General features: G+C 41.9%; 1 protein-coding gene across 2 annotated transcripts in view; it reads left to right on the forward strand.

Annotated features, from left to right (window-relative positions):
* The window catches only part of SWAP70 (SWAP switching B-cell complex 70kDa subunit), a 39,220-nt gene that overhangs the window by 20,420 nt on the left and 6,901 nt on the right, over positions 1-11,899 (forward strand). The window contains exons 4-8 of one of the 2 annotated variants that reach the window (XM_017812297.1): positions 2,974-3,201; positions 6,251-6,397; positions 6,651-6,759; positions 7,473-7,654; positions 11,771-11,878. In XM_017812297.1, coding sequence (XP_017667786.1) covers positions 2,974-3,201; positions 6,251-6,397; positions 6,651-6,759; positions 7,473-7,654; positions 11,771-11,878 — 774 coding nt within the window. The remainder of the gene's footprint in view (positions 1-2,973; positions 3,202-6,250; positions 6,398-6,650; positions 6,760-7,472; positions 7,655-11,770; positions 11,879-11,899) is intronic. The other variant, XM_017812306.1, reaches the window with a different exon arrangement.

Genomic DNA, 11,899 nt, shown 5'->3' on the forward strand with positions numbered 1-11,899 from the left:
CCAGACCATTAGTTTGATACACATTTTATTCATATGGCTTGAGCAAAAATTGGAAAAAATTTATTCAGGTATGCTCTTTTTTTCTGTGTGTGTTCCATTGTCAGCAAGTGAGTCCTAGTACTTCGAGATAATTAACCAAAGGAATTTCAGAGCTGCATGCCTCAAGCAGTGTAAGAGGTTGTGAAATCTTGGAACAATACATTTTAAAGTTAAAAAAATCATTGAAACTTAGGAACTTTAAAAAATATTATTACTGTCTAGCATTTTGGTAGGTATATTATCTACATAATTAAGCCTGGGTTATTTTAGCTTTCCTTCCAGCTAAAGTCCAGGATTGTAGTTCAGAAATGATGCTGCTCAGAGGGAATGAGCTGAGTGGCAGGAACAAAAGTGGGTAAAAAAGTTACTCCTGCATTGATGCCAAAGCTTGTTCCAGCTCATCAGATGCAGGTTTTAGGAGGTTTGTTTTGAAACAACTTTGCAGTGCTCCTGTTTTTGCATGCTGTGAAGGCTTTTTTGTGTTGTTTTTTTTTTCTATGAAACTTGTCTGGAATAGGAAGTAAGCTGCTTCCTGCCCTTAACTGAATTCTGAGGATTTATGGTAGCTGATGCTCGTAAGTCCTGAATTAGTTTTTAACTTGAGGGTTTAGGAGAGTGAAAATCAGCAAAGCATATTTTAAAGATTTTGCATTCGAATGTCACTTTTGCAGAGGCCTCTGTTAGCTGAAATGAAAAGCAATGCTCTCCACAACTTCTGGACCCACTGTGGAGGCATATTCTGTGCCTAGCTGGCCTGTTTTCTAAGGCAGATTTAACAAGGAGGATATGACAGCCACGTCTTGGAGGTATATGCACTTCCCGCTCCTTCAGCAGAGCGGGAACTTTCCTCCTGGCAGTGCAGCAGCTTGCTGTAGCTTCTCCATTTTGCTGTAGCATGAGCCCATGTGCTACCAGAGCAGGGGCTGTGAGACCAAGAGCAGTGACTGAGCTGAAATAGTAAGAAAACCCAACTTCTCTGTAGGGTGAATTTGGTAATTTACTGCTTCGCCAGATATGTGTTCCACTACACGTTTGTGTGTTTGCTGATCATAGATGTGAGGGAAAGGGAGGCATTTGCTTGTACCGGTTGCAAGGGAGGGAAGCAGCCACAAAATTAGTATGTGTGCTGCATCAAAACCTTGGGAGTCCTTGTGGTGAAATGTGTTGGGGGACAAAAACACTTCTTTATTTCCTTGTACTCCGAAATCTCTTGTGTAGAGACGGCTGGGTGCTCCAAAGCCTATTAGACCAGCTGAAAGGTGACTGAGCTGTAGCCAGAAACTTAATGTGTTCTGTGGCGAAAACATCCTCTGGCTCTCTTGGCCAGGGTTTTTCTTACCTGTAGGAGAAATTACAGTGGGTTTTTAAGCAATGCCGAGGAAGAGAGGTGAACCGCCACTGGTGATTAGAAAACTGAAGTCCTGGAAATCATTTGGTTTCGCCACTTTTCAGTGAGGCATGTTCGTGAGATCATAATGGGATTCAGAGTCTTAAGTCACTCAGTGTTTCCAAAACCATAGCTAAAGTAGATAAACTGAAAGTGGAGCAGACTGTCCTGAAGGACTGACCATCAGAAAAGCAGCACTTGAGCAAACCCATGTTTTTTCCACATGTACAGAGAGAACGTGAAAGGATCCTGTTGCTTTCTCTCCCCGCCTCCACTGGGCAGTGGCAGTTCCCACAGTTCCCACCCCGTCGCGTCCCTCATGCCTGCAGAGCAGTGGGGCAGCCAGGATCCAGGATGAGCCCTTCCCTGTGGTTTTGTGTACCAACCCACCAGGAGGTGGTTCTGTGTTGGGCTTATGGTGGCTGAAGAGTCAACCCTTGGGGGACCTGCTGCTTCCCTGTCCCTGCAGTGCCTGGTGGGGGATTACTGGGCACCTTCTCCCGAGGCTTTCCCCTTGAGAGGGTTTCCTGTCTGCCTTGTCTGGTTCCCTGCAAAGCTGGAGAGGAAATGCAGTGAGCCATCACCCAAAATAGCAAAAGGCTTGGTCTGTCTTCAAAACTGGGCTAAGTGCTGTAATTGGTATCCTGCTATTCTAAGTCACAGAAACTCAGAAGCATGGCTTTTACTTTGCTGTGCAGAGGTCTTTCTAGAAAGGTCCTCGCTGGTTATTTTGTTTAAAGAGCAATTAAAAGCATTTTGCATGTACTCAAAGCTGTAGATGGGCTTAATTTAAAATACTATGAATGAACAATGATGAGTTTAAAACCACGATAAAAATCCAGACAAAGCAAGAATCCGAGCCTTCTTTCCCTCTTTTTCATTCTTGTGTTTGTTTTGACTAGTGTTATTGGTGTTATTATCCTGTGTATGGTAATGCTTACAGAAAGATGAAAGATTAAAGGAGAAGGAGAGCTTATTTTCTAAACAATAAAAACGGATATGAAAAATTTCTATCTCTCTTGATACCTCTGCCAAGATTGTGTCCAGGGATGGAGTGCTTGAGAGCTAGAGAGGAAGGGTCAGGTGAAGACTAAGGTATGTGATCATACCTTGGTAGTTTTTGATTTCTCTTCATGTCCAAATTGCCATATTTTCTTATTTTTTTCCTACTTTGTTTTCTTTTTGTCTTACAAGAATACTTTCTAAAACTTCTTGCTTTCTCACGCTTCAGTCATCAACAGTTTGGAAGCTGTTGCAGGGAAGGTCCCTTGTGTTCTGTAGGAATCTGATATGTTAAATGAGGCTGTCAGGTTCAATTCTTTGTTTTACTATGAAGAGAGTAGTTGTGGGATGGGCTTGGCAGTCAAGAGTTCAACTGAGACAGGAGCTTAAAACCTTTGATAATTAAACCACCTACGCTTAAGGGCCTACATGTAAGCGTAGGAATCTCGCTGTCACGTCTCTGGAGAAGCTTAGTTTACAGCTCTGCAACACTTGACTTCCAGGCCTGCTGAAAATGATTGATTTCTGTTTGTACTTCTGTACAGATTGAATATTTACTTAAAAAAATCACCGAAGCAATGGGAGCAGGCTGGCAGCAAGAGCAGTTTGACCACTACAAGATTGCCCTCAACACCAGTCGAGAGGGTCTCTCTGCGTGGGAGCTGATTGACCTCATCGGAAGTGGGCAGTTCAGTAAAGGCATGGACCGACAGACCGTGTCCATGGCCATCAATGAAGTCTTTAATGAGCTCATATTAGATGTACTCAAACAGGTAAGAACCACAGAGAACTGGTATTTAAAAGCAACAATTTATTGTGTAATTAGAAAATGCTCGGTTTATACCGGAATTTTTTCACCCAGTGAATAATGAGCAGGAGGAAATCAGATAAATTACGTGTAAGGGTTCTTTAATATGAGTTTATTTTTATAAAGGAGAAATTGTGCTGCTGTTCAGATTGTTGTAGTTGTTGCAGTATTATGAATGAGTTGCTTGTTGGGAGAGCTTGTTTCTACAAAGTGAAAGAAGTGGGCTCTGACTTGAAATATGGCCTTTTTTATGCTACTATCAGCTGCTTGTTAGTTGACAGAATAGCTGCAACACGCTTCAACTGGTGACAGCTCTCCAATCTTTGAGAATGCTTTCTGTAGTTTCAGTTACGTTGCAGGAAATACAGTTGTGCTGGTGATAACCTCTGTGTTCAAACTAGGGGGTCTGGACAAGGATTTTGCTCCAGATGAAAGATCTGCTTTTAAGTTGCCCCACTTCAACAGGGCAAAGAGTTGTGGAAGAGCTCCAGAGCACTCTCCTCTCTTGTTCTGCTTTGCAGGCTACGTGACTGACAACTTGCTTACCTGCACTCAAACACAAGAAGTCATGCTGGCCTTTATATTCTTAGCAAACTTTCTTTCTTCAGATTTCCAGCGGCTGGATTATCAGTTTAGGAATGTTTTTAAAAACTGCATTTCTTTCATGGGACGTAAAAACATCACAGGAACCTGAGAGGTCACAGCAGAGTTTACCTAGAGAGCTCTTTTAAATTGACTTCTACCTGGCAAAGAATTTTTTTCATCCTTGATTTCTTGGTGAGGAGAGAAACAAAGGCTTTCTTGGCAGGCTTTCCTAAGCTGTTCTGAAGAAGTCATCAGAAAGTCTTGGCACAGGAAATTCTTTCAGAATATCCACAGAACAATGCAAAAGTCTATTTTTGTTAACTGCTGGTTGCCTGTTGGAGGTGAGGGCTGAGGACACACACATACATAGTCAGTTGAGGGCAAAATGAAGTCATTCTGGTTTCTGATACCATGAAAATAAAATAACCAGTGTCAGACCAGTCCTTCTTGAAACTTGTGAGGAAGTCAGATTTCTTTTCAGTTTTGATACTGCACTGTGTGTGTTCCTTCCCCCCCCTTTTTTTTTTAACTGTCTCCTTTCTTTCCTCTCTTGGTGCCCAGGCCTCTTACTCAAGGATGTCTGCATGCCTTTGAATGGTTGCTTGACATTTAAAAATAGTTTGTGTCAAGGTTTGGCCCAGCATCTCCTGGAGAGTCACTGGGCCAGTGGAGAACAGAGTTCCCTGTGTGTCTTCTTGGTGTGGTTCAGTCACAGCCTGTATCCTGATACCTTGTTGATTCACAGACCTGTCCTGTTTATTGTAGTAATCATGTGATTACTTCAAGCTATTAATTAATGACATATGGTATTGTAGCCAAGTGTTGTGCTGCCCTTTTTATTGTACACATTCTGGATCTCCAAGGCTTATGGAGGGCAACAGTGTTAATTAAATTTATAATACTTAATTTTCTGAGAGATGTGTCCATGTGACAGTTGGTGTGAAAAAGCTCCAACTTTTCAGGAGCTCTCAGTGGGCTTTTGGAAGATGAGAAGCAGCCGATACACTGAAATAATAGGTAAAGATTTTGCAGAAATTTTGGGGGGGAAAATATCAGTCTGATTTGGCTTTGAAACCAAATCCGGTATGTCAGGAAGGGAAAAATACCTGGTTATGACTTAGACTGTGCAAAGCATGAGAGATTGAAGCTGCAAGAGTCCTTCACATGGCCTTGCACCCACCCAGACCTCACACCCGAGTATGGAGGCGGCAAACAAAGCCGTTTCTCTGTGCATTCCTGTTTTGGAGCAAGGGAGTGGGGTGGCACATGGGAATAGGCATGGCCTTGGCTCTGGACATGCTTAAGTGGCTAGAAGAGCTGAGTACAGATAAGATGTATGTGTAGGGAGTTGTTTGGTTTGGTTTGTTTTTTAAACGAAAATGCTTCTCCAATGGTACTTAATTCCCCTTCAGACCTGCACAGAAAGATACCTTTGGCTTAAATGTGCCACATTTGCTTGTATCAAAAATTGTTACAGATGAAAGCCATTACAGGAAAAATGTCCCTTGGTCTCCTTTCCAACTTTTCCATCTCTTAATCTGGAATACTTTGATTATACTTTTTGTATGGCTTGTTCATAGCTATATTGGTGTTTCAGTTTCATAACTGCACTTAGTATTGCTGCTTATATTTTAGATATGTTAATATTCAGTAGAGGCAAATTTGTATGATTTGATCATGATACCAGCCCTATTTATTGTAATTATAGAAGACTGTAATTTTTATTCTTTTATTTTTGTAGAGCTCAGTGGCAAAGTATGGGCTTCTCTTTCTTCTTTTGAAGTAGTGTTGATAAGGCTTGCAAATGTTTTTCTCGTATAAGAAGTTGAGTGGACCATCTTTCAAGGAAAATAAAATACTGTGAGGGAAATCTTGACATTGTTTACGTTTCTCTGACATACTCATTGAAGTCTCCTGTATGGGATCACTTCTTCAGTGGGATGCAGCTGCAGGAGTGTGTTGGCAGGGCAGAGCCACTCCCAGGACAGAGGTGCTTCTACTTTGTCCGTGGGAATATCCCATACCTGGCTGGATTTACGGTGCATGGATGCAGGCCCACATCTGTCACTGGGGCCAGCACCCACACAGGACTGACTATTAGCTGTCATTGAAGTGTCACAGGTGAATCTTAGTGATGGCAAATGTCTCTGCTTCAATGAAGACAATTAAATAGTGAAGGTCATCAAAGAGGACCAAAGACCCATAATAATGAATTGGTAATGACATAATTGTTCTGGACAGAACAATTCCCCCCTCACGGGCTAAAGAGCTAGCAGTGTGCTGGTATTAGGAATGGAGTGTGTAGATGAAATGTCTGGGGCCATGAGGTGACTTTTCATGTGCTCTATTGGGCCTTTACACCACATAACCAAAAGACCAGGTGGCTGAACAGAGGTCAGGTATTTCAGCTGATGTGTTGCTTTTAACAGGGCTATATGTTGAAAAAAGGTCACAAAAGGAAAAATTGGATGGAACGATGGTTTGTGCTAAAACCCAATATTATTTCCTACTACGTAAGTGAAGATTTAAAGGACAAGAAGGGAGACATCATACTGGATGGCAACTGTTGTGTAGAGGTAAAACCACTCCAAAAACTAAGTATGTCTCTAAAGATAAGAATTAATCCTTTTTTTGTGTGCGGGATTGACTCCTTATATCTTTTATTAACAGAGCTTTTTAAACTTTATAGAAAAAGAATTCATAAACACCCTTTTAATAAAGGCTCTTAGTGCTGGTATTTACAGCTCTGTGGCTCACATAACTGCATACATGGAGCTTGACTGTATAACTTGATATCAGTATTTGCAATCCTTTTGTTACCCATTCTAGGCCTTGCCTGACAGAGATGGAAAGAAATGCCTTTTTCTCATAAAATGTCTTGATAAAACCTTTGAAATCAGTGCCTCTGATAAGAAGAAGAAGCAGGAATGGATTCAAGGTGAGTATATGCAGCAATTAAATATTTGGAGCTGAGCTTTCCCTCTTTACCTGCAGCATGTGTTTCATTGCACCAAAGTCAGACGTATGATGAATGATTACATAGGTCCAAAAAGGAGATTTTTTTTTTGCAGCTGTAGTAGATAAATAAAATACCAAAACCATCTGCCACTCCTCAGCTTTGCTCTCTGAATATTTCCTCTGAATATTTCACTGCATATAAGTGAATGAGAGCTACTGTCTTATTGGGAGAAAGTTTTCCCCTGGAATGTCAGTAAAAATACAGGGTTGGTTCTAGGGAGCTAAGTAATGTGTATGTTAGATAACATCTTATTCCTTGATGAGAGTCACTGAATCTAGGTAGTGAGAAATCCTAAAATGTCGGGGTTTTTTTCTTGCAGCTGCATATGTAAGTCTATGGCCTTTTAGAAATCAATATTGGCATTGGCATAATGCTGTGGAATTACCAGACCTTATCCCTGTGGCACACAGCCAGTGCTGAGAGCCAAGTGTCTTTCAGTTCTGGTTTGTGTTGACAGCTAGCCTGATGAGAATTAGGAGACTGACACCAGTTATTTCACATTTAAAAATATGTTAAAAAACCCCCAGCCCAACGAACAACACCGCAAGTATTCATTCGCAAAGTCCATCCAGAAAGTCGAGCACTTCCCTTCAATGGTGTTCTCTTCCTGTCCCTTTGTCTGTCCTTTCCAGCCATCCAGACCACGGTAAACCTGCTGAGAGCAGGGAGCCCCCCACCCCACAAAGAGGCGCGCCAGAAGCGGAAGGAGTTGCGGCAGAAGCTGTTGGCTGAGCAGGAGGAGCTGGAGCGGCAGATGAAGGAACTGCAGGCGGCCAATGAGAACAAGCAGAAGGAACTGGAGGCCGTGCGAAAGGTGGGAGTGGGAGCTGCCAACCCTCAAGCCTTAAGCTCAATCCCTGTGGTTGAGCTGGGCTTCTTGGAGCGTGATCGGGCATCTATTTCCTGTTCAGGTGTTTGAGGCACATTGTCAGCACCAGTGCCCTGAGCATGTGGATCTGCAGGTGGAGCCTGCAGTGATGCTCCAGCACTGACTGCAACCCTTTCCAAGGACTGCTCAGCAGGCTCAGGGAACTCACTGCCAGCCCTGCCCCGTACTTAGCAGGGTGTTGTCAAGCTACTGTAGAAGGACATGCCAGCGCTGTGGATGGGCCTTGGTGACTGGAGAGACTAATATTTTAAGTTACTTGTGGGGTTTTTGTTTTCCTTTTCCGTCAGATGTATCTGTCAAATTTATGACTTTCCATTAAGATTTTCTTACATAGTTTTCCAAAGTTGTGTTATGCGATTTGTATGTGTATGGGAACTGTTCTTTTCACACAGATGTAGTTTCTAGCAATGTAAATTTAATTTACAAAGATTCCAAAGAGGGAGTGATTTTATGAGCATGTCTAGGCATAATTTTATTGGAGTAGTTTGGGAGAGATTTGTAGAGCTGAGGCACATAGTGATGTTTAAATGCATGTTTCCCATAAACACTGGATTAACTTCTGAAAGCTTGAAAATTGGGTTAGAAATCTCCACAGATTAGAAGAAGACTTGGTGAATACATTGTCCTTGTGGACAGTCTTTTAGTCTGAGGACTGGCAGGAGACACCAAGGTGCCTGTACTGTGGCTGCACGCTCCAACAGCAGATTGAACATGCTGATCCATCTTTGGACTTTGGAACAACTGGTGCCTCTGCAGTAGTTCTCCACAGATACTTGATTAGTATCCAGATATAATCTCCATCTTTTTAAAAAAAAGGCTTGCAAGAAGAGTTACTGTGGCTTTTATTGCCGTGATAGCTTTTAGGGTGGAATGGGCCTTGAAAACAGCACATCAAACACCTCCCTCCCCTCTGCTGTCCCACGTTTCACCTGCTGAGTCCCTGCTGCTAGAGCAGACCAGACAGACTTGCTCTGTGCTTGGTCTGAAGAGTCTTTTCGACACTACCTTCCTAAATTAAGATCATTTTTCACATTCCCATTTAGAACAAGTCGGCATAATTGCTTGAGTTTTTCATAAATCAAACCCACTAATTTTAGCCCTCTTAGAAAAAACTTTAATGATCTCTGCAGTGGGGGGAAACTGTAAATACTGTGAGAGCATGTCAAAGCTTTTGAGTCTAGAAAGCAAATAAAACCATCCAAAAACCATATTTTTAAAAGTCTTGTCATTAAGTCACAATTTGTGGCAAGGACAAATTTTTCTTTTTTTTAAATTAACCCTGCAGTGACAGTACTGTTGTGGGTATTATTCTGTTCACCTTAAATGGAATCCAAGAGCAGAAAACCATTTTTTAATTTAATTTTAGCATCTGTAATCTACCACATGTTTAAGATTCAGTATGAAAAATAGACTGTAAAGGATAGCCTGTGTTACCTGCAACTGGCAAGTAATATACCTGTTAACAGAAATCATAAGGCTGGATTTTTGTGTTGTTGACTCTGTGGAGAAAAGGTTAAGGGGAGAGAGAACATGAGAGCAACCCCCAAGGAGTGGTAGGATGTTGACAGACTTCAGGGAGTTTTATAAAAATCACAAACTAAAGGGAGGGAGTTGTGGCCAGAAGCACCTTTTGAAGGGGACTGGATTAAAATGACTTCTCAAAGAAAGTAGCTTAGGCTCAGACATGAACTACTGCATTTTGCCCAAGTGGAATTAGTGGGGAATAGTGTTGTAGGAACTGAAAGTGTTTGATTAGTTAGAAAAACGTTCTTCAAGGAAAAGGCTTTGTAAATGGTTCAGGAAACTAAATTGTTCTGGAAAGCTTAGAGATTGATTTGCTCCTGATGGCAGTGAGCCACCGTTTGCACACCATTTACATCTGCACTCTGAAACTGGTTTGTATTTTGATAGCTCCTGCAGTAGAAAGCTTCAAAAGCATAAGAACTTTTGTCTAAAATAGACTTTTTTTTTCATATTTTTTAATGGAGTTTTGAGATGTGCACATTGAACAGACTGAAAGGTAAGTTTTTCTAACTATGAGAGCATGCACAAGATGTGTGCACCCTTTCTGTTTCAGTTTGGGGTCTTGCATGGGCTTCAGAGACTCTGCTATCTAACAAACATGTCCTGGAATGGTGTGTTCTTGTTGATCCCCTCCCCAACATTTGTGACTTCTCCCTGAACTGCACAGTTCCCAGTAACCTTACCTACCAGGAACTGATGTTCCTGAATTAAGCAGGAAGTTGCTGATATGGAGAGGACAAACAGAGTGTTTTCTTGTTGGCACCCACCCTTGGCTGGGACTCTGCACGTTCGCCCTCTTGGCTCAGTATTGGCAATGCTTGTTTAATTTCAAAGCAGGGAAGGAAATCAAAATGAAATTTCACTTAAATAGGCATCTTGAATTTGACTACAATTACATGCCTTTGAATGTTCTGGCAGAGGAGGAATACTGCTTCTAAAGCACTGGCATCATTTAAGCCTTTCAAAGGAGAGCAATTCTGTACTATGTTCTGCAGCTTAAAAACAGAAACTTGAGCCTTCTCCTTCACTTCTTCCCATCTATTTCAGACTAGAGTGATATAATGAGCACTTATAAGAATGAAAGTTTTAGCTTGGCAGTTTTAATTGCTTAGGCATGTCATTAGTTCATCTGGGTTGTGTGAGGGAGGATGCTTTAAATGTGGTGCCTTCCAAAAATACTAATGAGCATGGTGGAACATAGAAAGGTTTGGTTTGGAAGGGACCTTAAAGATCATCTACTTCCAGCCCCCCTGCTGTGGGCAGGGTCACCTTTCACTAGACGAGGTTGCTCGAAGCCCCATCCAAACTGGCCTTGAGCACTTCCAGGGATGGAACATCCACAGCTTCTCTGGGCAACCTCTTACCACCCTCACAGTAGAGAATTTCTTCCCAATATTCAATCTAACTCTGCCTTCCTAAAGTTACCCCTTGTACTATCACCACATGCCTTTGTCAGTAGTCCCTCTCCAGCTCTCCAATAGACTCTTTAGGCACTGGAAGGTGCTCTAAGGTCTCTCTGGAGCCCTCTGTTTTCCAGGCTGAACAACCTCAACTCACTCAGCCTGTCTTTGTAGGAGAGGTGCTCCATCCCTTTGATCATCTTCTTGGCCTTCCTCTGGACTCACTCCAACAGGTCCATGTCCTTTTTGTATTGTGTCCCACTTGTATTGAAGGTCTGTGGAAACAATTTCCCCAGCCCAGCATACTATAAAAGAAGCATCAGATAAGTTTCTTAAGAAAATTCTGTGAAAGAATTGTTTTGCTTTCACTGTTGGTAAAGCTTTGGCTGGTACTTGAAGATTTCTAACCTTATGTGCATCAAAATCCTTATGCAAGAAAAAATGGTGACAGCTGCTTTTATTTGTAAAATGAAGATGCGACAAAAGTTTAATAAGTTGCAAGAAGGCATGAAGTTACCAGCAGCTCTTTCCTAGGCCTGAGCTCTGAGTAGGCTAATTCTCCCTCTAATTTCAAGTGATGATTATCAACCAGAATGTTATTTACCTTACTTGGCAGTTTAGGGGATGTTAGAGGGGTGTGATTCACAATAGCACAATCACTTATTCTAGTCAAAGTTCATGGCACTTCTGCTTTGCCATGGCAATTCAGTACTTCTCACATCTGTTTCTGTATGAAGTCTATGCATGCTGGCATGTTTTCACTGTGGGAACTCCGATGCAATCCTGCCTGAAATGTGGTTTTCCATAACAGTTTTCTATCCCATATGAGGTAGAGAAGGAAATACAGTGATTTCTCTCACTTGTGCAAGGCAGGACTCAAAGGAAACTTGGAGGTAGTTGGGATAATTACCTATTCATTGATAAATTTCAAATTGTCATGCAAATAAACAAGATGGAAAATTATATTTAGACATTGAGAAGAGTGTCAGACATTAAAAACCCCCCCCACATTGGTGCCTTAATGCGTTTGAAGGTTTCTTCCATTTTTGTTTTAGCTTTGACAAATTGTTTTTGTCCTCCTTTTCTTCCCCCCCCACCTGACACCCTTCTCTTCCAGCAACTGGAAGCAGCAGCTGCTCGTGCTGCTGAGGAGGAGAAGAAAAGACTTCAGACTCAAGTTGAATTACAAGATCGCTTCAGTTTGGAGCTGGAGAGAGAAAAAATGGTGAGCAGAGCGAGTGGGTTT

Source organism: Lepidothrix coronata, unplaced genomic scaffold (assembly GCF_001604755.1).
Source record: "Lepidothrix coronata isolate B3197 unplaced genomic scaffold, Lepidothrix_coronata-1.0 Scaffold1, whole genome shotgun sequence".
NCBI lineage: Eukaryota > Metazoa > Chordata > Aves > Passeriformes > Pipridae > Lepidothrix > Lepidothrix coronata.